General features: G+C 36.9%; 1 protein-coding gene across 7 annotated transcripts; it reads left to right on the top strand.

The window, feature by feature from the left end:
- On the top strand, positions 1 to 27988 carry sgk1 (serum/glucocorticoid regulated kinase 1). Of its 7 annotated transcripts, XM_051879359.1 has the most exons (15): positions 1 to 167; positions 277 to 407; positions 532 to 653; positions 4799 to 5038; positions 15232 to 15432; positions 16234 to 16294; positions 23767 to 23842; positions 24077 to 24152; positions 24260 to 24448; positions 24544 to 24675; positions 25405 to 25641; positions 25751 to 25846; positions 26258 to 26413; positions 26542 to 26631; positions 26816 to 27988. In XM_051879359.1, the coding sequence occupies exons 3-15, from the start codon at positions 576 to 578 to the stop codon at positions 26981 to 26983; spliced, it is 1800 nt and encodes a 599-aa protein (XP_051735319.1). In that variant the 5' UTR covers positions 1 to 167; positions 277 to 407; positions 532 to 575; the 3' UTR covers positions 26984 to 27988. The 7 variants fall into 7 exon arrangements, with proteins under 7 accessions (XP_051735319.1, XP_051735320.1, XP_051735318.1 ...); XM_051879360.1 differs by having other exon boundaries at positions 26 to 407; positions 15235 to 15432; XM_051879358.1 differs by having other exon boundaries at positions 26 to 407.
- The last annotated feature ends 6 nt before the right edge of the window (positions 27989 to 27994 follow it).

Here is a 27994-nt window from a genome sequence, read left to right as displayed (position 1 = left end):
ATCAAAGCAGCGGGGAGGGAGGGATGGAGAGAGAGAAGCTGCGATAGAGAGAGCATCTGCTGCTGCAGAAAACAGAGGGGGGGAGAGAGCGGAGGAGGAGGAGAGAGAGAGTGTATCAGTGCTGCTGGAGAAGAGCGAAGAGCTACAGAGAGAGGGCAGGGAAGAAGGTGCGCTTGTCTCCGATTGCAACATTCACTCTCTGTCACATTAACAAGGTGTGTGTTCAGCTTCATCTCATTCTGTCTCTCTCTCTCTCACACACACACACACATACAGCCGTGGTGCTGCAGAGACATGCTGTGAAATCCAGCAGCATCATCGGGACGGACTCACGGCATCAGCGCAGCGCTGATATCATCGGTCAGCACTGACAACAATAACAAGGAGCAGGGAAGACAACTACACAGGTACGACCACTGACACACATGTGCTCATCAGGCAACAGATCTCTCAGATTTGTGTTGTCGTATTTGCGTCAGGCAACACAAAAGACCTCATAATCTTGTTTTCACCTTCTCGTCACTCTCAAAGGCATCACGCTGGGGTCCGCAGAGTGCGCGGGCCGGCCAGAGGCCATGAGGCTGGTCCATAATGCAGAGAAACAGTCTTTCTCCTTTAAGAAGTGCTCTGCCTTCCAGTTTGTCAAGAGGAAGGTCAGTATGTGAGCATGTGTGTGTTTGTTGGTTGCAGAACTTCTTTGGCTGGTGGAGACTTAAAAGTGCTGTTCAATCTGTGACTTGGCCTGGTGGATAGTGCACATGCTCTGACATGTTGCACAGTGGTGCTTATGTGGATAAACTTGGTTTGAATCAGGTTTGAGTTGTTTCCCAGATCGTTGCTTCTTTTTCCTATCAGCTCTCCACTGAATATAAGCTGCAAAAGCACAGAAATGTAGATGTTTTTAGGTTTTTAAAAGTATTTTTCTAAATGGATGAAGTGAGGCATAAATATTTGTCTGTGTTTATGGATATAGCGGGTGTTTATGAATTAAAAACAGGGTTATTATTGTTAATTAAAACTAGTATACACATTTCTGTTAAAGGCATAGTTCACCCAAAAATGAAAATTCTGTCATCATTTACTCACCCTCATGTTGTTCCAAACCTGTAAGAATGTATTTCTTCTGTTGAACACAAAAGAAGATATTTTGAAGAATATGGTTAACCAAACCGTTGATGGACCCCACTGACTTACATACTATGGAGGAAAAAAAAAAAAAAAAACTTTAAAAACTTAAATAAATAAATAAATAAATAAATAGAATTGTTGCCTTGGAAATAAACTGAAATAAATAAATTAAAATTATTAACTGGAAATAAATAAAAACTAAAACTGAAATAAAAATAAATTAAACCTAAATAGCAATAATATTAAATAAAATAAAAATAATAATAAAAAAAAAATAATAAAATGACAAAAGCACATAAGGAAATTACTAAAAATGAAACTAAAATGAACATTAAATATAAAAATAAAAGCTAATTCAAAATATCAGTAAAGCTAAATTATTATAAAACTAAAATAACACTGATTCAAAATATGAGCATATATGTATATGGTTATTTGCAAACAAATTAAAAATTAAAACAAATAAAATTCTGTCCATTAACAATCAGTCTAATTATTTTCATGTTATTGCCGATAATAAAAATATACACTATTTAGTCTAAATAAATTAACTATATATATATTATGAATGTATATAAATTCATATAATAAAATATATATAAAACACTACAAAATGAAATCAGTCATTTTAAAATTAATACCAAATTAATTTAGGTATCACAATATTATAAAGTACAGTATGAAACATTTTGAGAGTTGCTAAATATTACATTTAACAGTGTCATTAAATAAATGATTAAATACTGTTTTTAAAGATTAACTATAAGTCAGCATCAGGTGATGACAAAGGTAATCTAAATTGAAAAATGGGGGAAATGAGCATGCACAATTAAATATTCAATATAGCTGATTCAATTGGCTGATTCAATATATCAGCCAATATACAATATAGTAGTGATATATTGTGCATATCTTATTTTGTTAGCTGTTTACACACAATGGGCTGTTTGTGTCATGAATGTTAGATTGACTCTATTTGTGAATATGCAAGTAAGATTGCCATGTCATTGGCATTCATATTGAGAGCAGGGATCGTTATGGCTTTATTGTGTTTGCATTTAAATAAATTTTAAGAAACAAATATGAAACTACTCTGGAGATTTGATTTGTGACTGCAGCAATGGCCAGTCTGAACATGTTTTGAATTATTTATTTAAATATAATGTATTTGTTTTGGTTATAGGCAAGAAAGTGTATGTGGTTTGGGATTGAGTCCAGACTCCTACACACACACACACACACACATGCACACAGCAGATGGAGTGTCAGAGAGTGACTCAGTGAGATGGTTTTGTTGGATTATTATGTATTTATGTGTACACCGAGACAGAGAGAGAAAGAATTTTCTAGAGTGCCAAGGTTGATGTTTGTCTTTTGTAGGTCAGCTTGCAGCGTTGTCTCGTACGTGTGTAGCATTAACACAACCGGAGTGTGCTGTGTATTTTGACTCTTGTGGGTTTGTTAACTTGTGCTGTGTCTTTGTATTGAACAGCACACAAACACACACACACACACACACTGATGATTTTCTCTAGTGACTAAAAGTTTCATGGCTGCTGAGTCATCAGTAGAGCCTGTGTTTGGAGTGCTTTATTGAATTGCTGTTGCTTCAGCATTTGATTCCTGTAAGGAATGATTCAGGTGCCTCCAGATCATAACAATAACATTCACATTTCAAAGATGAGATAAGACAACATTTTAGTTGATGATTATAATATTTTAGTTGGCAAGAAAGTGCAAAATTAAACCAAATATTTAAACATTAAACATATGTATATTGACTGTTTTGGATGAAACTTCAGCTGCATGTTCGTTGTAGGAGGCCGATCACATGGATGTGACTATTGTGAGTAAAAGTCATAGCGCCACCAACTGGTAGCAGGAAGTGTGTCACTTTCAAAAATGCTTTGAAATCACTCTCTTTTTTTACCCGATTTGCTTCAACTTTCATCAGTATAATGTCAAAACAGGGTAGGTGAAAGGATTCTTGATATCTTAAATACTGTTGCCATGGCAACACGTCAAACTTAATAATATTCTTGGGTCTTTTTGAGGCTCTTAGCATGCTTCAAATTGCTTGAAACTCGACATACATGTCAGAGTTGTTGGCCAGTATATAGGCAAAATCTTAGAAATTGCTTAATTTTGCACTTTCTTGCCAACAAAAATATTATTTTCGTACTCTAAAATTACATGCCATTTACAATTAAAATTGTATTTGAGGGTGAAACTGACTAAAATGAATGAATATGACAATATGAAATATTGATAAAATAAGAGAAGAGAAGAGAAGAGAAGGTCTTTGAAGCTTAAAGCAAAAAGGCTCCCGAGTGCTAGTGTACAGCCACAGTGACAACACTCGATGACATAACATTGAAAATCCAATCAAAGGAGAGAGAGAGACAGAGAGAGAGAGAGAGAGAGAGAGAGAGAGAGAGAGAGGAAGAGAGCAGTGAATTGTTGTGATTCTTGACGGTACAGTGTGATTGTTTATGTATGTAGGACATTGAGAAGCATTGTTTTCATTAATTTGAGGATTTTTCCCATTGTTTTCTTCATTCTAAAAGAAGACAAAAGTTTGATCATATAGAGCTTTGAGATTTTTTTTGCCTGGTTGTTTGGCAGCAGTATGAAATGAAGTGAGAAGTGGAAATCTCTCAGCCTGTGCTCGCTATGAGCTCCAGGATTTCCTGGGGCCTAGAAAATTGCTTTTCTCTCAAGGGATTGAAGTCATTAAATGCATTGTAAACTACAAAGAAGACATACGACCCTGTGCCCTGCCTCTTTTAGTCAGTCACTGCTGGTGATTTGGAGGACGCCTTTCAGATTTCATTGTTTAGCTTGTAAAGACATACACGGGTACTGCCCTGAGATGCCGTGTTCTGTTTAATCTGCTTGTACAGGAGCAAATGCACCGATCCACAATTCACATTCACAGTTTGCCTCAAACAATGAACAATTCAAGATGTTTTGACATGATAAAATATTGTTTTCTTAGTTACTTTGAAAAACATGGTATTTGACAAAGGGGTTTCTCAAGAGCCTTTTGCATAACAAAACGCTCCATCAAACATGAAAGAAAATCACAAATCTCTTTAATATCTCAAATGTTTCTCCTAGATGAGATTAAATGGGTTGTAGATGGAAACTTTTACTTTTTACTTTTACAATCTCACATGCCTTTTATCAGAAGAGATCTCAAACATTTCTCATCACCATGTATTTTATTAAAATTATTTTATATGTGATTTCATTTCATCTTATTTTTATATTTTACATTATTTTAACTTAAAGCTCTTAAGCATTATTTTATATATTTTTATTATATTTTTTATTTTTTAAATTCACATTATTTTTATATTTTATTTTCAATTCTCTTGAGCATTATTGTTTGTTTATATTTTATATTTTCCCCATTATTTTATTTCCATTTATTTTATTTCAAATCCAATATACTCTTCCTAGATGTTGTCAGTAGAACTCATGGTTTTATAATCATATAATCAATTTATAATTGATCTTTATTCATCACCACATGACCAGTGGAATTTGTTTCCTGGAATTAGTTTGTTAGGTGGCTACTCCAGGTCAAGTTAAACCACCAAGCTACTTGTGACATCACCCATTATATAATGTATAGATGCAAAACTCTCTCATGTTTTGCTCTCAGGTGCGCAGGTGGATGAGGAATCCGAAGGTGAATGTGGAGAAGGTCCAGGCTAAGGGCTTCCTGTCTCCATGTCCGAAATGTCAGGAGGGGCAGGACCTGTGGTACACGCACTTCCCAGCACCTTACGGCTGCTGCCACTACAGTCCTGGAAGATACTACCTCCCTCACCCCCCCAGCCCTCTCTGTCAGCCCTGTGCCCCCTGCACACCCTGCCAGCCGGACAAGAACAAGACGTGCAAGGTCAGGAAACTGTCTGTTTATTAACTTCTCGGTCATCTGTTAATTGTTTATTCATGCATATATTCATGCACATTTCAGGCATCTTGAGTCTTGCTTGACTGAAATCAATTTAAATTGCACTTTTTTTGTCAGTAGACATTGGTTAGGGTTAGGTATTTTATTTTGATGTTTTATTGGAACTAAGAGCCTTCAGATTTCAAAAACTGAGGAAAGTTTTACAGAAACGGAAAGGAAAACATGAAGAAAGAAAAACATGAACAAGAAAACATGAAAGGGAACCTATTATGCAAAATTCACTTTTATATTGTCTTTGAACATAATTGTGTCCGCAGGGTGTGAACAAAACAACCCTATTGTGGTAAAAATCCATCCACTCCGTTTGTTATTTTCCCCATAAATCTGAAACAAAATGTCTCAAAATGAGCCATTCAGGAATGTGCTCCAATGTGACGTCACATTGGAACAGGCCCCGCCAACAGAACCTGCCCTATTAGCTTAGCTCCTCCCCTGAGTGAGCTGTACACAGTCCGCCATGTTTATCTCCTTGCCATATCATTTAACAGCAACATTAAAGTAAGAAAATTATTCTTATTAAAGCTACTAAAGTTATTCAATCAAGAGCAGTGAGTGATTTTCTGTTTTTCTTTTGTTGTTTGATTCATATTAACAGCATTTACAGCAGTTGGTACTATATATTACGTTGCTTTCACTTTAATACACAGATCTAATATACACATGCTATTTCTTTACTTGCTGTTTACGTTCACAGACATAACCGACTGTGTGAACTTTTGTGTTTTTGACATAACCTTGTGTGTATTTGACAGTTTAAGTGCAATAACACATGAAAGAGAACTTTGTTTAATATTCACGCGACGCGCCGTCTAACAGCCGGCTTTCTGTGTGAGCTTTAGATGTGTGCGCTCAGAACCATATATCAGAAGTTTAAACTGATATGGCTTTAAAACGCATGCAAATAATTCATCATGATAACAAAGAACTGCAATGTCTAGCTTATCGCAGTTTACAGAAAACGTGAAGAGAGTCCAAATTATAAATACGGCCTTGAAATGGCTATGCCATTTATACTTCAGGACCTACAAAAATGCTCTTGATGTAATTTTTCCCTATTTCGCTTGTTTATTCTGATCCCTTGCGGTGCAAGCTTTTAATCTTAGCGTGCCGTAGGGATGCATAAGAGGCTGAGCATGTTGTCTTTCCATTTAGCATTGCTAAACAGCTTCTCGGGGTTGGCCTAGGTTAGATGAGTTGAGCGCTCTCTCTCACTTTCTTCTACAGTTGCTATTTTGAATGTTTGATTGGCTCTCAGACACAGTGAGTATTAGAAAGATGACACAGAGCTCAGAAGGAGTCTGTATCTCAGTCATCCCTGCAGAGAGAGAGGGAGAGATCACACATGACAGCATCTCTGCTCACTATATGCAGCCTCAGTGCTGTTACGGTTTATGTAACAGACAGACTTTGTGTTGTTATTTAAGAATGTATTTATATAGCAAACTTTTAGAAACGTGCTGTGGTCAAGCTCTAGCACATTAACTGCATATAATTTGATTATTTACACAATGGCATGGAAATTAATAGTATGGAAGCTAACAGGATGGAAATTAAGTGCTAAAGTTAGCCATTGCTCAGTGAGGGACTGTGTTAGCTCACATGAGGGTGTCAACTTAAAATGTTGATAATGTCATACCGACTTCTGTGATTTTATTAAACATGATGGAATGTTTTACAGTGAGACAAACCATATAACACCACAAAACATCACAGTCCATTGCCAATACTTTAGCTAATTCATAATTGCATCAAGTCACAGGAAGTGCCTTTTGTTTGGACACTGCAAAAGCCTAACAGAATGGAAAGTGATGTTGGGGACTCCCAGCATAAACCCAGTATAAACTCAGCATACTGTTTACCAATTAAAACAATATTGCCAAGAAAACGTTTGTTTGAAACATTCTAATCAGAGAAAAAAATACATGAAGAAACATTAGGAAAATTCACCCTGTGTTCATTTAAATCTGATACTGTAATAAATAAACTACACAGCAAAATCACCAGACTCTGCTCGGAGTACATATGGTCCCTCTCTAAATAGTGGTAAAGTAACACTGAAGCGGAGTTAAAGTTAATGAGATAATTAAGCGATTAATTAAGTGATGAATGAGTATTAGTGATGAACACCTGCTGTTAACAAGCAGAATCGCTGAAGAAAAGATCATTTTCTTAAGAGATAAAATGTCTTTTATCTTCAGATGATTTAATCTAAGACTGTGGCTGAAGTCAGTTGTAGTTCTTGTGTTTCTCTTTTCTTCAGTGATTATGCTTGTTAACAGCAGGTGTTCATATCGGGTGTTCAAGATATTATGACTCATTTTAACAGTAATGTATGGAAAGAAATTTAAAGGGCTATGCAAATAAATTTGAATTGAGCTGAAAATGTTTATGTAATAAATAAGATATTATATATAATATAAGACATAAATACATTTAATACAAGTATATTTAATACAAATATTTTATACAGATTTATTACATATTTTCATAGTAAAGTAATTATTGTCTAGATAATGTATTTTATTTAATAAATGGTTTACTTCCATAATGATTTATAAAAAAAAAGTCAAATATTCAATTCTGAAAAAACAATATGCTGTTTTTGACATTTACTATTTTTCTTGCAGAGCATAAATGGGTCTATTTACATGAAAATATATATCCATCTTTATATTTTATGATAGGGATCCCTTACAAGTGGATCATCATAATACAGTATCATTCGATATTAAAAGTTTGTAAAAAAAAGTATCATATATCTGTATCATTCTGTATCATTCGATATAAAAAGTATATAAATTATATAATATATACTGTATAGACAGACTGACAGACAGACAGAGTGTCAAATGCATAATAATGGTTAAACCTCTAGCCGTCTGAGGTTTGTTGGATTTTGTGATTGATTTGATAACCTCTTGCCTACTTCTCCTCTGCTTTGCCACAAACAGTTCTCAAATAACCACAGAACTAATGCCTGAGCTGTTTTATTCGTGAATTTTGTGTAGGAGCTACAATGGGCGGCTTGCACTGTATATCAAGGTTAGGTTGGGTTAAAAATATATGTGTCCTGACAGGGAGAATGGGAGAGGAGAAGAGGAAATATTATGGGAGGGAGAAAAAGCGAGAGAGATGACACATCATTTTGTGTCCGGTCGGTCCTAAGGGTGCAGTTATGTAACATATATCAGGGTGAGAATGATGGAATCGCAGGAGCCAAAGCAGCAGCAGTGTCTATAAATGACTGAATTCATTCAGCAACCTTAGAGTAATATCTAATTCTGTTCATAATCATAACCTGCCTTCATCATCACTGTCGGCTCAGATCTTTTGCTAATTAGTCATTGTTTTAATTATTATTCTAAAACTACAGCTCTTTTTTTTAGTTAAAGTCCTTCAAAACTCTCCCCTAGTAACCCGGGCATGTGATGGATCTGTATTGTGTTTCGTTCATTTTGCTTTATTGACTCTTTAGGAGGATCATGATCGTGTTTTACAGTAGATGTTGCCTGGAAGGATTTTTATTTCACGCCCTGTGAAAATATGGAGAGCAGTGGGGCTCCTTCTCACTCTGCATGAGGGTTTGTGTGCTTGTTTGTGTTTGTGGAATTAATGTGGCAGAAATATGCAAGGAGCGGGCGGTGAGTCGATGACTCATCGCTCATGAGGTCTGTGGATCACACAAACGCACACACGCAGGGCAAGTTTTTATAGTGCCAGGTTTCGCTGGGTTGAAATGAACATAAAGTTTGATTGACCACATTGCGCTGGCCTTCAGATGTAGGAGGCTGATTCAGTACTGTGAACCTGGGATCTTAGATCTTAGGTATTTTATGTGGAGTCTCTGCTAAATAATTATTGAATAAAACAGATTGTTCCCATCATGAAGATAATATTAAGCATCTGATTAGTTATGATTGATTTAATTCTTCGCTGTAGAGTGTTTAAAGTAAACTGACAAAATGAGACCTTTTAATATCTCAATTGTTTCTCTTAGACAGCAACATAATTAAATGGAGGCCTTTGCTTAGGCATCATTTACTCACCCTCCTCATGTCGTTCCAAACCTGTATGACTTTCTTTCTTCTGCAGAAAACAAAATAATATATTTTTAAGGATGTTTTTAAGAACATTTTTTGTCCATGCAATAAAAGTAAATGGGGTTCAAAACAACATTGGACCCCACTGAAAATACCTTCTTTTGTGTTCTGCAGAACAAAGAAAGTCATACCACTCTAAAAAAACAACCCAAGTTGGGTTAAAAATAGACAAACCCAGCGATTGCGTTGTTTTATTTTAACCCAGCGGTTGGGTTAAATGTTTGCTCAACTATTATTTAAAAATTACTATATGACTGGCTTAAAATCAACTCAAAATAGGTTGCAAATTAAAAATCAGACACATAATTACTAGAGGCAACAATAAAAATCAAAAGGTGAACATTTCTTAATTATTCATTAAACTTATTCATAAATGTTCATTTATTAAACATATTAATAAATGTTAATTTCTAACATATTTTGGGTTCATTTTAAGCAAGCAATACAGTCATCTTTAAACAATAGTTGAGTTAAATATTAGCAGGTTGGGTAAACATTTAACCTAACCGCTGGGTTAAAACAACCCAGTCACTGGGTTTGTCCATTTTCAACCCAACTTGTGTTGTTTTTAACCCAGCATTTTTTAGAGTGTAAAAATGAAATATGATCCTGCTAATTTCTCAAATGTTTCTCCTATGCTCTTAAAAATAAAGGTTCTTAATTGGGATTGATGTTTCAATGAAGAACCTTTAACATCCATGGAATCTTTCCACTGCACATAAGATTCTTCAGGTTCTTAAAACGTTCTTGACACTAGAAAAAAATGGTTCTTTTAAGAACTGTTCACTGAAAGGTCATGTTGGGAACCCAAAATGGTTCTTCTATTGCATCACTGCGAAAAAAAAACCCCGTTTGGAACCTTTATTTTTAAGAGTGTAACTGGCAGTGAGATCAAATGGAGCACTTGCTCATATCTCCTTCTTAGATTTTCCTCCTGAGAAAAAGACCCAGATAATCTCACGTGTCTCCTCTAACGCTCAGATTCATTCAAAAGACAAAATTAACTCAAACATTTCTCGTTAAGTTCTCCCATGACCAAATGATCTGAGACATGCCATCCACTAGTTTATCGCTGTATACTCTTCTGTTATTTTTCCTAAGGAGACACATCTTATACAACATTGATACTTCAACAAAAAATCTCCTGAGCTATGAAAGAGCAACATCTGAGCTATAAATGTTCCTCTGTGCAAACACGACCACAAAAACACACACTTCTGCCATCGTCTGTCCACAATCCAGACGTGTGTCATTAGTTCCCGTAAATTCAAAGTTGTTTTGATGTCAGTCACTGGAATTCCAGAGCTCTGACTCGGCTTTTAAACAGATCAAACAACGAATTTCCTCACCCTGCTGAGATGTTGTGGACTTTATTTTAGTATCATTGGGATACTAGTATAGTTTATGTATCTGTTTTCATTTTAAATTTAGCTAAAGTTTTAGTTATTTTAGTGTGCTTTTTTCTTTTCTTTTCTTTTTTTGTGTGTTTTTTAATGTCATCTATCTATATTTTTTTATTGATTTGATTTTTATTTCAGTTTTAGTTGTTTTAGTATATCAAGTTAAACTAAATGAAAATGTAACTAAAATGTAACTTAACTAAAATAAGTTTCAAGTTTATTTTTATTTCAAGTAACAAAAATGTGTTTTTTAGGGAGTGGGTAGTTTTAGTTAACCATAATAACCCTGATTAGCATGTTTTATTTTTAGTACGAAACAACATTTCTGTTGTATAAGTAGAGTTATACAATCATGGCTTCTGGAGGCCAATTAGCAAAGTACTATTTTTATCTGTTTGTTCACGCGTTCCATCTCTGGGCTGGCATTGTAACCCTTTGTCCTATATAAATCTTTGGTGGAGGTTAATGAGGCTAATGGTTACTAGGTTTCAGGGAAAAGCACGCCACACAGAAGTGCTTTCACCAGAGCCCTTAAAGTGACAACATCAACATCAGTTCAGTCAGACCTCCTGCTCTGGTTCAGGTGATTCTTTATCTCTGTTTTGGGCCTCATGTCTTTCTCCAGCCCTTATACGCCGTTGCATGCTAACTCTCTGGTGCTGTGCCAGTCGAGGATGGCTCCGGGCCAAATTCCCTCTCACCTTCCAAGCGTGGGCTAGTGGTGTCAGCTGGGTAGAAGTTCTTCTAAGGAAGTTTGTGACCTTCACCTTTTTTATATATTTCCCACTATCGTGTTGAAGGAGCTATTATATTTAGAGAGCTTTGTACTGGTGCAGAAAAGGCCTGAATCATTCCGTAATCTTTCCTGAATCGTTCTGCAGTCCTGCTACAAAGAAGCACAGCGGGCTAATAGATTTTAGGGGGGAAGTAATATTTATTCTGTGGGAATGGAATACTTTCCTATACAGAGCGGGTTTAATTATGCTTACAAGATTTAGTGTGTAGAGCTTTACTTAGCTATACTTCAGGGACAAAAACGGCCCCAGAATTGAGGTAAATCTCAGAAAACCTGCCTTCTGGGACATCTGAGGATGTTCTCTAAGGTAAAAATTAAGTGTTTTTCCTTTAATGATAGGGTTTGATTAAAAATAGTGTTACATGAAAACAACAGAGGTTTATGGTATGTCATCATTTAGATAGCTTGGGTTGGAGAGACAAGACTTGCACGATAAAACACTCATAAAATATTTTTAGTCTTTATGGAAACTAATAAATTGTAGTTGTCCATGATCTTTTTGTTAAATCAACATCAAGATGTTAATGTTAAATGTTATATGAATGTGTTACATAAAGGAAACCTGTAAATCTTAGTTGTGACTGGTCACCATTTTTCTTTTTCAGTTTTTAATCACTTTTTGCCTCCAAAAGTTCATTTTAAATAGTCCTGTGGTATGGCAAATGAATTTTTACAAATAAGAATAAGAATAAAATAGTTTAAAAATTACTGTAACATATACTATGTATATTATAATTAATATGTACAGTACCGAAGTTTATGTTTTGTTGTGTTTTTTGAAAGAAATTAATACTTTTATTTAGCAAGGATAAGATCACGATTTCCACAAAAATATTAAGGAGCGCTACTGTTTTTAACATTAATAATGATAAGCAGCAAATCAGCTTATTAAAATGATTTCTGAAGGATCATGTGACACTGAAGACTGGAGTAATAATGCTGAAAATACAGCTTTGCCATCACAGGAATAAATTACATTTTAAAATATATTAAAAATAAAGAACAGTTATTTAAATTGAAAGAATATTTCACAATTTTACTGTTTTTACTGCATTTGTCATCAAATAAATGCAGCCTTGGTGAGTATAAGAGACTTCTATAACAGTATAGCCTAGTGTATAAATATATATTGTAGTACATATTATGAATAAAGTATGAACTTAAGTATGGAAAAGTATGAAAACAAAATTCATACATTTTAATGCTTACTTTCAATTCAATTCAATGCATTTTATGCTTAGTAAAGATAAGCATATTTAAATAAATGTCATTTAAACCATTTGTTTAAATAATACTTTTGCCAGGAACATTTTACACACCACAGGACAACTTCCCAAAAGTATTTCATGCTGAGAAGGTGAAGGTCTTGGGACTTTCAGTAGCTTTTGTTCCCAGCTGGGTTGCATGATGGGATGCAGAGGGAGGAAGATTTTGGGAATTCAATGTAGGCTGATCCCATACAAAGGTTTGGGTTTAATATCCTCAAACAGAGCTACAGTGTGAGATTTACCCTCCATGGCAACATATGCACACATAAACAGACATAAACACACCCCAGGCCTTCGAAAATATAATGGCACTGTATTGACCTAAAAATCTCTGCCTGGTAAATACTGTCTGAGAGACTTTAGATAACAATAGCAGTGCAAAGCCTCGCATGAGAAATGCCAACTCACACAGTGTTTGGAGGAGAGGAGCAAAGGGAGGGAAAAGTTGCTGATTAACTATTTTTTATCTTAGCATTTTCCTGTAAGTGCACTTACATAATCGGCAGCTTTTGATGTTGAAATATTTGGGCCAGGCTGAGTGTGTGTGCACTTGACTAGGCCCTTAAGAAAGCCTAGTTACAGTTCTGAGATCACCTTTCCTTGGAATCTGTGCATCAAAGGCTAAAGAGCAAAGTGTGTGTGCCCTTCTGATTATGGTGGATTATAGAATAAGATTGAGTCCCTGCAGTGACGTCTTTCACTGACCCTTGAGCTTTTATCAACATAATTACAGTGTTTGAGTCAAATTTAAATCACATGCAGTAACTCTGACCTTTAGGGATGCATGTGCTAAAAAGACACCTTTGAATCAGTACAGTATATGCGATAACGAGTGCTAAAGCAACGCAGGAAGGCTATGCAAACAAACAGTGCTATTATCTATCAGCATAATATATAATTAGTGAATTCCCCACTAAAAGTTTGATCCACGAGATGATTTATGTCTTGATTATTTATTTACTGAGAAAAGCACATGACAAGAGTTACAGCAGTGATGGAAATTTTTTGATTCTTTTTTTACTTCACTGTGTCACTTATTGTGTTGTTTTTGCATATAATGCTTACTCATGGGGTGGTGTGACATAGTGGTTAAAGTCTGAGCTGGTCACTAAACTTTTTTCTTTTCTTTTTTTTTTGGGTTGAACTCCACAATAGTCAATCCATGAACTATTAGGATAAATTCAGGTTGATTGGGACACTTTTTCCAAGTCATCTCAATGGCAAAACTTGTCCCAATCATCCTGAATTTACCCTATCATTATGGCCTTGAACAAAATTTAACCTCAGATTGCTTCAGAGAGATTGTTCCTCTGCTAAATGTAGTCTGAGTCACTTTTGCTAAAAGCATCAGCTAATTTAGGGTGTCCATGTAAAAATTATTATATAGTATTAGAGCTGTTAAGTTTTGGGTTAAGTTTTGTGGTAGGTAAGACTTTAAGAAGTCTCTTAAGCTCACCAAGGCTGTCACTTTTGGTCAATTTAATGCGTACTTGCTGAATAAAAAGTTTCTTTCTTTTTCCTTTTTTTTTTTTTTTTTTTTTTTAAAAACTAACCCCAAACTTTTGAATGGTAATATATAATAATTTCTTTTGGCTTTATAATAATACCAATTATTTATAAACAATTATTGGCCCGCTTTCACAGACAGGGCTTAGATTAAGCCAGGATTAGGCCTTAGTTCAATTGGGACATTTGAGTAGCTTTTATAAACATGCCTTAGAAAAAACATTACTGGTGCACACCTTGAGACAAAACAATGGCACTGACATATTTTAAGATATGTCAGTGCAAGTTTCTTTCAGTTAAAACAGCTTAAACATGCATTTTAGTCTGGGACTAGCTTAAGCCTTGTCTGTGAAACCAGGGGATTGTTATCTTTACAGTATCACAGTATATTTCTCACACAGTATATGGTGATTTCACCAAGTGCTACAAGTTCCAACATGATCAACATCTTTGTTGGTCCTGAAACAACATTCCAGTCAACCATTTAGATTTAAGGGACAAGTTTACAGTTTATGTCAAGTTTAGACTAACAACCAGGGTTAAGTACTTCTACATCAGTGTTATTCCCTTTGATTTTAGGGATAACTTATGGGTAGGGTTAGGGTGAACGTGATTTCACCAAGTACAACAAGTTCCTGGATCAACATCTTTGTTTGTCCTGGAACAACATACCAATCAACCAATCAGATTTGAGGGACAAGTTTAAAGTTTATGTCAAGTTTAGGCTTACAACCAGGGTTGAGTGCTTCTACAACAGTGTTTTTCACCAGTTTCATTTCCCTCTGATTTTAGGGATAAGTTATGGATAGGGTAGGGTTAGGACTATATTTTTGGAGAGGAATGTTGTTCCAGGATCAACAAAATATCTTATTTGGCAAAATCACGGTGACCCGCAGTATATACAGGTCTTTATACATGAAAATATAGATTTTAAGAAAGAGGTTCCTTGCAAGGGGATTTTTTCATCATATTTTAGGGTCCTTGGAATCAAATTGTTGGAAAACCAGTGAACTAAATGATTAGCTGTTTACTCGTTTGTATTTTTCAGCAGGTGAGAAAATGGAAGATGCTCAGTCGACATCACAATGATAGTAAGGTGAGGGAGGCAGAGTCCGAGGGGCATGTGATCTGCCCCTGGGCGATGTCTCCCCTGCTGGGAAGCCCCGTACTGCTGGAATGTTGCATCTGCAACGGGCCCTTCATCACTTACGGGCACGAGGAGGCATGGCAACCACGCCAACGCACACAGGTCAGCACATAAACACTCACTCATACACACTAACGAATAACAACGAAGGTATGAATATCAATGCATTAGATAAAATGTAAAGAAATATAGGACAGAGTACACTTTTCAAACGAAATATTTCTACATTTTTAACTCATAAAACAACAGATATAAAAATAAGACAACAAATATTTGGGATGCTTTCCGGTTGTCAAACCTAGTGAAAGCTTTATTTGTTGAAATGTGTGCTCATTTTCCATTTCCCTTGGACTGAGCTTGATTTAGCCACTTGGTTGTTTACACAAGATAAAAGAGCAGTGAGACACACGGGCCAGGAAAGCTTAGCGTAGGTGCATGTGCAAAGATGTTAATACTATCCCTCACATATTTCAGCATTCTGTTAGCCGGCTCTCCAGGGAGGTTATTAAAGAAGTGGATATGGGTAATTGCTCTTTCTGTCGTTCTCTCTCTCTCTCTCAAGCTCTTTCTCATCGTCTCTCGCTCACTTCACACAGAAAGCTTGCTGCTCGGGTGGAAAACTGTAAGCCAGATGTCACATGATTTCATTTTCTGCAAACTGTAGATTAAGACTGATGTGACAGTCCATCTGAAAGTCATTATTTCACTGTCAGCTTCAATCTTCCCACTGTCTCGCGTCTCTCAGTTGGTGAATCTAAGCACATTATTTATGGTCCAAGGCCTCATTCTTTGCATTAAACTTATGTATAGGTCAAAAGAGACATGCAATACTAACACAACAAAAGGATGTTTTCATTGAAGACACATTGCACTGACCTATTACTTCTTCTGTTTTTTCCCCAGGCAATGGACCTCTACTACCATGGAGACCCTGAGTCTGATTATTGTTGTCCCTCTGACACCAGTAAGTTTTTTCAACCAGTCTTTTCTTTCATTCATTGCCTTATTTCCATACTCTCGCACTCTCTCTCTCTCTCGTGTCTTCTCTGACCTTCATAATTCCTTCAGGATCTCTCTTCAATTGGTCATTACAGTTGAGTTCCTTCTCTTCCGTTTTGAGTTGCTTTGTTTCTGCTCTGTTTTTCTGTCTTGCTGGTATAAGCATAACCCATAATCACCTTGATCCATGTAGGCTTAGAGTTGAACCTTTAATAACTATTTTTAGGCAAGTGCTCAAAACAGCACTTCTGTGAATAAAGCACTCCTACACTATTCAATTACAAACACCCATCGGCACCTGATAATGCACCACGCACTTTTATCAAGTGCTTGTGAACATGTATTGTATTTGCTACACTGCCCCTGACACTGATAATGTTTCGATGGAGGATAAAGATGACAGGAGAGGCGAGGATCCAAATGCAAAAACCCGTTTAATAAACAAACAAAGTGAAAACAAAGGACTGGGAGATGCAGAACACAAAGAATCCTGGGAACTAAGAACTATGAGAGAGATCCAACCAGGCCAAAACAATGACTGACAAAGAAACGGAGAAACACAAGGGCTATATATATACATGAGGGCAACAAAGAAACACCTGTGGAAACAATCAAGGAACAAATCAAGATGAAAAACTACAAAACTACAACTATGGCACACGAGACAGGAAGTTGAACAAAAGTCCAAAGACAAACACAGAGATCATGACAGATAACAAAAGATGATTTTATGTACAAGGATGATTATACAATTAGATGAACTTTTCTTTCCCCTAGGATGATTTTAAAGGAAAAAATCTAATTTTAAAAGATAGAATATAATGGATTTGCATTGCCTTTTTAAGAACATTTTCCTTTTTTTTTTTTTAAATGAAATTAGCCAGAATTTCTCCATTTTGGGCTTGTTTAACTTTTTCATGTAGGAAATGTGTGTGTATATATATATATATATATATATATATGAAGTGTACATAAAATATTATTTTCATTTGGAATTTAGGTATAGATTTTTTGAAAGAAATTAATACTTTTATTCAGCAATGATGTATTAAATTGATCAAAAGTGATAGTGAAGACATTTATAATGTTAAATATGATTTTCTATTTTTAAAGCTGCAGTCCGTTAACTTTTTTGGTTAAAAATTATCCAAAATCAAGTTTTGAGCAAGTACATAACCAGCCAGGGTTCAAAACTATCTCCTTACCTTAGCCCGATTCACAACGGTAAGCTTGTAATAATGTTTTATAATAAGAGCAGTACTGGTGTGTTTCTGCGGGAAATTCGAGCACGCAGTCATTCGTCTTTGCGTCATTACGTCACGTCTGTAAACAGAAAGAAGGAGTCCCAGCTAGTAGGCATGTTTATGGCATGTGAGGATGCTGCAGGTGATGGATCATTTATAACGTTTTCTCACAGCAGCTGAAATAATTAAACTCATCATTTTGATGGCGGATTGTAATCCAGAAAGATCCAAATGACAATCATCAGTGACAACTGGAGATTCACCCGTAGATTCACCCTGCGGAGTGGCTACAGAAATCGCAATCTACAGTTAACGCTAATACACACTAAATACACTTAGTCGCGCAATGTTGTTAACATTAACAATTTGAGAACAAAATACAACAATAATAATAATTTGCATGGTTTGACGTGATCCGAGCTAAGCGATCGTTAGATTTAATCACCATTAGCAGCTCATTTATTGTAATGCTTTTTTTCCCTCAGTTGGTCAGAACAAAAGTGGCAGACATGTTACTACTTGTTCAGATGACATTTTTCTTATTTTGGTCATACTTCCAAGACTGTAATTCTGAAGTACAGTATCCACACCGATGTGGTGACTGACAGCAAACATTAGATTAATCCGTGCTGAGGCACAACCCACGTAAAGATGATAATTCTGCAAATAACTGCAATTGCAGGTTTCAAACAGAGATGGCGACAAAAAGGTAAAACTTACGGACTGCAGCTTTAAATAAATGCTGTTCTTTCTATTCACAAAAATATTAAGCAGCACAACTGTTTTCAACATTGGTAATAATAAGAAAAGTTTCAGCATATTAGAATGATTTCTGAAGGATCATGTGACGCTGAAGACTGAACTAATAAATGCTGAAAATGTAGCTTTGCCATCATAGGAATAAATTACAATTTTAAATATATTAAAACAGAAAATTGTAATAATATTTTAAAACATTACTGTTTTTACTACATAAATGCAGCCTTGGTGAGCATAAGAGACTTGTTTTAACAACATAACATTTTACTGACCCCAAACTTTTGAACAGTAGTGTACTTTTTCCCCCAAAAAAATGTATATCTGGTTATGATGCAAGTGAGAAGTGACAAGGGAGCTGTTGCCTGTTTGTTTTATTTTCCATGATATCAAGTCTTAAAGGCCCCTAATTAATGACTCACTCATAAATGGTCTCTTGCTGACACTGTGGAAAGAAGATTTTTAAAAAATTCCTTAATCATGACATGGTTGTATAATAACAGTCATTTAAAGGTTAGGGTGATAAGCTTATCTGAAAAATGGCAAATGAAAAATACTAAAAAATAATTGATTTATTACCTTTATCTTACTTCTTTGGAAAGTAGATTTTTCTCTTTTTGTTATGTCACAACACTGAACCTAGGACAGGTACAGAGAGGACAGTGTCCTGAGGACAATTAAATATTACGATTAAATATGCTTCGCTTTTAAACAAAACATAAAATATGGAATAATGAGGGAATTTGTAATCACTGACATTTAGCAGTGTAATTTAGTACAATCCCAATGAATACATGGTAGCTACATTACATCTTTAATGTATTTGTTTGTGTTCATAATTACACTGCTCATACACTAAATCTGTCTAAATGATCTCATAAGCTCCAGAGTTTCTCCTGATGGAGTCATTGCAGGTGTGTTTGTGTATGCACATATTTGTATGCATTCATGTGAATGTGTGTGTGTGTCTGAGGGAAATTGCATAATGCTCTTGAAACCAGCCTATGATTCAAGTCCACATTAGTATGCACAATGTTTGGGTCCTGTATTGAGTTCTTAGCTGCATTTAACTAAGATTTTACATAATCTCCATCCTCCAACATAAATAAACAAAGTGTTTGGACACTTAGCCCTGTTGATCTCTGTGTGCTCCCTCTGTCTCTCTATCCTCTCCCAGACCTCTATTCACTCACATACTTCCTATTTACACAAAGAATGAGAGATTGAAAAAGACGAGAATCTGGATGAGATGAGCACAAGGAGATAGAAGGAGAAGAGAATCAAAATAGAGAGTATTGAACTGCGAATTTAGTTTCTAAACATTGCATAAAACTGTTGTGAAAAATAGAGAGTCATTTATGACTGCAAAGAGAGTCATTTATGACAGTGATGATGACATACAGAAACATGTAGGGTGAATTCAGGTTGATTGGGACACTTTTTCCCAGTCATCTCAATGGCAAAAAGTGTCCCAATCACCCTGAATTCACCTATGGCAGGGAAAACCAGGGCTAGTTGTCACAAGTCGTCACATGTTTTAAATGTTAGAATGTTAAACACTTCACTACAGCTACAGTATATTTTGGACAAGACAATGTTTTTTGATATTGTATTGTGAATTATTTTCTTCATAATTGTTGTAGTGTTTACATTAAGCTGAAAAGGCAAATAAAGGTAAGTTGTGACAACTTACCTCATTCAACGTGACAACTAGCCCTGGTCTTAAAGGGTTAGTTCACCCAAAAATGAAAATAATGTCAATACTCACCCTCATGTCGTTCTACACCCGTAAGTCCTTCGTTCATCTAAGGAACACAAATTAAGATATTTTTGATGAAATCCGATGGCTCAGTGAGGCCTCTTTTGCCAGCAATGTCACTGAACCTCTCAAGATCCAGAAAGCTATAAAAACATATTTAAAACAGTTCATGTGAGTTCAGTGGTTCCACCCTCAATATTATAAAACAACGAGAATACTTTTTGTGCGCCAAGAAAAACAAAATAACGACTCTTCAACAATATATAGAGAAGGGCGATTTCAAAACACTGCTTCGAAGCTTTACTAATCTTTTGTTTCAAATCAGTGGTTCGGATCGCGTAAACGAAGCCTCGTTTGCTAAAAACCACGTGACTTTGGCGCTCCGAACCACTGATTCCTAAAGCTTCGAATCTTCATGAAGCAGTGTTTTCAAATCGCCCATCACTGGATATTGTTGAAAAGTCTTTATTTATTTATTTTTTTTGGCGCACAAAAAGTATTCTCATCGTTTTCTGGGTGAACTAACCCTTTAAGATTGTGTGTTTCAGTGTTTTATGTGTGATTATTTTCATGTTCTCAGTGTTTCATCATGTTTGCTTCATCTGAATTATCTTATTCAGACAGGAAAATACAAAACTAAAGGTGCACGCTACATTGAAAGTCCCTTAATTGGTCTCAATTGTGTTGCACTCGACATTAATGCACAAAAACTCTGTTGAGGTAGGCAACTGACTAGGTTTTGACAGACAGCCTCCAAGTTCATTTAGCTCTGGCTCCCCATGAAAATAGTGAAGCACATTGTTGGAGGGCTGGAGAAACTCCGCCCCGCAGATATCCGGTGTCAGATCAGCCCTGGTGGAATGCGGCGGATTGAGAAAATTCTTTCACCTCCAAACTTCCTCATCAAGCGTGTCTGACGCTCTTTGCTCTCTTCCTCGACCCTATGAAAGACAAAACTTCACCGCTCACATGTAAGTTGAATCTCGCAGAATTTATCGCGGAAAGTTTGTATAATGGAACGGTTTTTATTGCAATGACGGTCATGAGGCTGTACTGGAGGCATCTCTAGGTGCGTTACCTTGGGGGCAGTGACCCGGTTTTAACACCGCATTCATAGCTTTATTGATTTAGTCTGATAAGGGCACTTGGTCTTTGCCAAATATATGAAACGCTAGTCAGTCTCGGCTTTCACAAGAGACTTGTCAGGATTTACTGCACAATGAGAACTACAGCGGAAATTAAAGGTTTGTACTTGTTTTCAATAACATATTAATCATAATAAACCGGTGATATGTGTAGCCTATATTACCCGTATAGTTAATATAGTGATTTATTCAAACATCTGGAAGGTGGCAAAGAGCCGATAAAATGGTTACTTAACAGTGTACCATTACTTACAAGTTTAAGCAACGTAAGCATGCATATTAGGCTATGTGAATGTTCATTACAGTCTTCATGTTGTGTCATGCTTACTTGCACTGTATCATGAATGATGTCTAAAGTGTCACAATAAAATAGTCTTTTTGGGAAGTATGCATTATCTAGGCTATCTTTATTCAATTAATGTTGTTCGGTGCTACTATACTACTTGTCCTTAGTCTTATACTAGCGTGAAAATAGCTGGACTTGAATATATTTTGTTGTAAACTAAGCTTTGGGACAGTCCTGGTTCAGTGCCACGAGCTACTGTAATAAAGATCTGTTGCAAAATAAGATGCAGTATAATTACAAGCATTATATCTTGAACTAAGCGAGTAAGTCAAGATGTTTTTGCCACAATCTTATGTTTTGAGCTTTTATTATAACTTATGAGTTGTACGAGTGATTTATAAGTTAATTAATAGTCTGCTAGGCTATGACATTGCGTAACTGTGGCAAACTAAGGCATTTTATGATCTGACACGGGCTCTAAATGACAGAAGGAAAGAATGCAGAAGAATGCTTGAATTTTCCTAGAAGCAAGTTAGTGCAGTGAAGTACGACTCATTTCCGCGAATCGGTTCTTACGAACATTTCATATGCACATATTTAACGGGGTTTTTACGTTTTATTTATAAAGATGTCTATTGTAGCCTAATTGCATGTATCCCAGTAACTTAGCCTACTTTTCGTCTCACAAGTCAAATTAGGCTACTATCACTCTACTATCACTATCATCGGTTACATATCTTTATTCAGACATGTCGAAAGAGATGTTATTCATTTAATGAGTTTTGAGTTCGAGTTGACAGAACGGCTCGGACTGATTCAGTTTGATTCGTGACTGAATTTTTCGGACTGGTTTTGTAACAGGGTTCAACCGATTCATTTGAAAGATCCGACACAAAAGAACGGTTCATTCGCCGTTAATCCAGTTAGTAGTTTTCCAGTGAGTGCTGAAGTTTGGCTCTAATCCCTTTGCTTTTGTCTCATTCATGCGTCATCTGTCACAACGAATAAAATGGGTCTTTGAGAGAAAATGTGAGGTAAAGATCGAAATAGTGAGCTGCAGTAGGATTCATTGACTTGTGCGCTCGTGAACGGCAGTGGTTGCATTTGGTCTGATGAATCAACCCGGTCTGTCCTGCGGGGTATTCCAGAAAGCAGGTTATGTGACATATCCAGGTATGCTTAAGGGTAAGTAAGCGGATAACCTCAATTTTTGGTTTCAAGAACTGAGGTAACTTTCAGGGTATGTAGGCTAAGTAGCCATTGCAACTCTCTAAACATAACCTGCTCCAGAGCAGGTTCTGTTCCAGGGTTAGTTTACTTAAGAGGTGCTCAGCGCAAATGATTGCACAACCACCAATAGGTGGCCATATGCGTGTGTAAATAGCCAGTAACCTCGAGGAAACAAGATTTGGGTTAATCAACCGAGAGTTCAGGCTATGTTTGACAGTATGATAACCTTGCTTTCTGGAATCCCCTCCTGCTTTCTCTTTACTGTTGTTATTCTGAACATAATGTTTACATTGAGGATGTGCAGCAAGACTGGGACTGTATTATAACAGACAAGCAGGGTTTATTTTATTTATTTATTTATTTTAAAGAATGGTGCAGTGACTCAAGTTTTGTATCGATTTGTACCCTTTTGACGGTCCTCTCAACAGAACATGTAGTTCTGCTCAGCTTGTTAGATCCGGGAAGATCTTGTTTTCAGCTGTCTGTATGTAGCATAACATCAGATTTTGGGGCGTGACGTGCTCGTGTACCCTTCACTCACAGCTGGCCCCTCATAGACGTCACGACTAACTCCTTCCAAACCTGTCAAAATTAGCTGTGGAACATACGCCAGACCACGCCCCCTCAGGCAGAGACTTGCGTCAAGACACGCCTCCTCTCTAAGAACACACACAAAGCCACGCCTCTTGGCCGAACGTGATCTCTAGCTCCTCCCCTCCTTCCCTCCCTGCCTTTTAAATAGTTGGAACAGTAGTGTAGGAGTTCAGTAGCGCTTTGTGTCCTTTTGGTTACGGGCCCGGAGTGGAAAACTACAGCAATGACAATTCAAACGGAGACGAGCGTTCCAGCTCCAGACTTGACCTACTCTAAAACAAGAGGACTAGTAGCTAATCTCAGTGGTAGGCTTTGTTTTTCAGATGAATGGAATCTCTTGAGCCAACTTTAGTAAAGTAAGGGAAGAATATTAAGTGATCTTTCCTTTAAATTTATTTTTTTCTCTCTCTCTCTTTTGTGCAGCCTTTATGAAACAGAGGAAGATGGGACTGAATGACTTTATCCAGAAGCTTTCCACAAACTCTTATGCATGCAAGCAGTAAGTTTATTTTATGTAAATATGTAAAGAAATGCAAAGTTGTTTTTTCTGCTTTGATATTTTTTGTTGCAAAAATTATAATTATTTTCAAAATATACAATTATAGCTATTATACATTCAGTTAAAGGCATGAAATGCATTTATTTTGCTGAAATTTTTTTTTTTTTTTTTAATTTACTAAATTGTCCTTGTTAAAACTTTGCATCTGATCATCAATCTCTAATCTTCTTGCAGTCCTGAGGTCCAGTCCATCTTGAACTTGACACCTCCACAAGAAGCTGAACTGATGAACAGCAACCCTTCCCCACCGGTATGTTGTTTGGCCATTGAAAGCATGTGTGAATATGCATAATGCATCTTTCTACAAAACAATGTCTGAATCAGATTTGTCTAATCATCTCGCTCTCTCCTCTCCAGCCAAGTCCTTCTCAGCAGATAAACCTCGGTCCTTCTTCCAACCCCACCGCCAAACCGTCGGACTTTGACTTCCTCAAGGTCATCGGAAAAGGCAGCTTTGGCAAGGTTCTTCTGGCCCGCCACCGGAGCGATGAGAAGTTCTATGCAGTCAAGGTGCTGCAAAAGAAAGCCATCTTAAAGAAAAAAGAGGTATGGGATCATATAAAGCAATGCACTTCTTATGGCATTGGTTGCATAGGCACCTTGAAGTATGTTAGACCTCTTATCATGACCTCTAACCTCAGGAGAAACACATCATGTCTGAGCGCAACGTGTTACTGAAGAATGTCAAGCATCCTTTCTTGGTGGGCCTGCATTACTCCTTTCAGACTGCTGATAAACTCTACTTCGTACTGGACTACATCAACGGCGGAGAGGTGTGTAATTTAATTTGCATTGTTTTTAACAAGTTACACAGCAGATAGTAGAATATTTGGTCACACTTTAGATTAAGGTCCAATTCTCATTATTAACTACGACTTTTGCCTCAATAAACTCCTAATTACTGCTTATTAAGGTAGTTGTTTTGGTATTGGGTAGGATTAAGGGATGTAGAATATGCAGAAATATGTGCTTTATAAGTACTAATAAACAGCCGATATCCTAGTAATATGCATGCTAATAAGCAAATAGTTAATAGTGAGAATTGGACCCTAAACTAAAGTGTTATATGAATGGAAACACTACTTTTGGAACATGCTATAAATTATTTTTCTATTTATGGAGCTGTGGTGTGCCAGCTTTTTGTGTAATTCTAGTAGAACAATATTGACAAGAAAATATAATAGTCGAAGGAGACAGTAAGGTAGATGCAGACAGAAAAGGGATATCCTGTCATGAGAAGCAAAGAGGAGCGGCTGGGCTCTGAATAGGAAACTCTCCTCAGGAAATGGCTGGGAGGGGAAAGTGTGTGAGGTGGGGAGAGCCAGATTTAGCAGCTGTGGTGGTTTAGACTGGGTCTAGCTCAACAGACATCACTGGGGGGGGCTTACGTTCTCATTTCCTGCCATTGTTTAGGATTGCAGAGTCTAGAAAGCTTTGATTAAGTATGCCATTCAGGATATGGATTTCATAGTCTAATCTGTCTCCTCTTTGTCTTTCCATAGCTGTTCTATCATTTGCAAAGGGAGCGATGCTTTCTGGAGCCACGTGCGCGGTTCTATGCAGCCGAGATTGCAAGCGCCTTGGGGTACCTGCACTCGCTGAACATCGTGTACCGAGACCTGAAGCCCGAGAACATTCTCTTGGATTCACAAGGACACATCATTCTGACTGACTTCGGCCTGTGCAAAGAGAACATAGAACCCAATGGAACGACATCAACATTCTGTGGAACACCAGAGGTAAACGGCGCACACTTTTATTGGTAGATAACGGCTGCTTTCAAACAATGCAGTTGCATTTGCAGTCAATGTGCGAACTCGTCTTGATGTTTCTCCATTTGTCTTGCAGTATTTGGCACCTGAGGTGTTACACAAGCAGCCGTATGACCGGACGGTGGACTGGTGGTGTTTGGGCGCAGTGCTGTATGAAATGTTATATGGCCTGGTGAGTAAATTCAGCAAAATAAATGCATTTCATGCCTTTAACTGAATGTATTTAAAGGGTTAGTTCACCCAAAAATGAAATTTCTGTCATTTATTACTCACCCTCATGTCATTCCAAACTCGTAAGACATCTTCGGAATGCAAATTAAGATATTTTTGATGAAATCCAAGAGGACGTTGCTGCCTATATGTGGTTCCGATACCTCTCGGATTTTTATCAAAAATATCTTAATTTGTGTTCGGAAGATGAAGTAAGGTGTTAAAGGTTTGGAGTGACACAAGGGTGAGTACTTAATGACAGAAATTTCATTTTTGGGTGAACTAACCCTTTAACTAATTAGCTTGAATTGTATTGGAATTGACTTGAGTGCTTTTTACATGATTGCTGACTGTTTTTATGGTTTCTCCACAGCCTCCGTTCTACAGCCGTAACACAGCAGAAATGTACGATAACATCTTGAACAAACCACTGCAACTTAAACCCAACATATCCAATGCTGCCAGACACCTGCTGGAAGGCCTGCTGCAAAAAGACCGAACCAAGAGACTGGGCTTCACTGATGACTTTGTAAGTGTGTTTGAATTATAGCAAATGTGTATATATATATATAATTTTCCTTATTATATTTCCCTTAATATATTTAATAGTAGTTTGTAGCTCTTGTATCTAATATATCTTCCTTTTCACTTTTGTAGACTGAGATCAAGAACCACATGTTCTTCTCTCCCATAAACTGGGATGATCTAAATGCCAAGAAGCTCACGCCACCCTTCAACCCTAACGTGGTACGTTCCACCTCTCTTCCTGTTTGACTTTGGGTTATGAACACATTGCACTGGATGTTAGAGATAAAAACAACCTAGTCATGCTGGCAGCATTTATGATAAGAGAACCCACAGTTGAATCCAGCAATGCAAATATTGCAACATCTAATCAGTTTGTTGCAATCATGTCATTTTGTTGTTTCAGACGGGACCTAGTGACTTGCGACACTTCGACCCTGAGTTCACCGATGAGCCGGTGCCAAATTCAATCGGCTGCTCCCCGGACAGCGCTCTAGTCACAGCCAGCATCACTGAGGCGGCCGAGGCTTTCCTAGGATTCTCTTACGCCCCTGCCATGGATTCCTACCTGTAGCCCATCGACGCAGAAACGCCATCCCATAGACTCTTACCTGTAGCTCATTACCATGGAAGCACTTTCCCATGGAATCACACCTGTAGTGCATCACTATGAGAAAAGAAACCCCGTCTCATTTCCCTGCCTCCAGATAGGGGGCATTTGCACATGGCATATGGCAGCTCAAAAGGCCTTTGTTAAAAGGCCTGAGTTTTACACATAAAAAAAAGACTTGTCATCATCATCGTCTGCATCCAAATGCACGATTTCTCCTCCGCTTTCACCCCGGGTTGTGTCAGTTGGGGGGAAAAAGAAAGAGAGAAGATTGATGCTGATGGACGTTTATGTACTTTTCCTTTCTTGAGATTTATTTCCATCTTATTTACTTTAATAGGATTGTCTGTGCTAGACTTCATTGTTTTGGATGGATTGAATGTGTGTGTATGTGCCTTAATTTTAACACCCCTTCACACGTGTTTGTTTAATCTAAATCATGTGATCTGGCATCTCAGTCTGTGTCAGATATAAATACAGTCAACATGACGCTAAAACCACTAAAATATATCAGCATCTGATGTTTCTGTGACCTTTCAGTTTCGCATCTGGGATCAAGTTGCACATTTATCGTCCTAATTTAAAGAGCACTTCCTTTTTTTGTGTTTTTCTTGTTCTTTTGACAGAAGGTGCTAGAGGAATGTGCTGCTGGTGTTTGTAGATACGCACCTGGACCAAGGAATACGATGTCTCTGTCCCACCTTAGTCTTCCTAGGATGTACAGTAATCGTACAGCTCAGAAATGGGCCAGTTTGTCTGAACATCACATTCCTTTGAATAAGACTTTATGGTTATTTAAGTTTGTTTGTATATTTTAAGGTCTATGTATTAGTTTTAATGTATATGGAACAAAAACCTAATGTATGCTTATATGTAACTATAAATGTACTGTAAAATTGTAAAATGTTTGGATCATGTGACCTTGTTTGGTTCGCAATAAAACTTTATGGTTATTTTTCCCCAAAACAACCTTTG

Source organism: Ctenopharyngodon idella, chromosome 22 (assembly GCF_019924925.1).
Source record: "Ctenopharyngodon idella isolate HZGC_01 chromosome 22, HZGC01, whole genome shotgun sequence".
Taxonomy (NCBI): Eukaryota; Metazoa; Chordata; class Actinopteri; order Cypriniformes; family Xenocyprididae; genus Ctenopharyngodon; species Ctenopharyngodon idella.
Note: the sequence above shows the minus strand (reverse complement) of the source record. Positions and strands in the feature narration are given on the sequence as shown.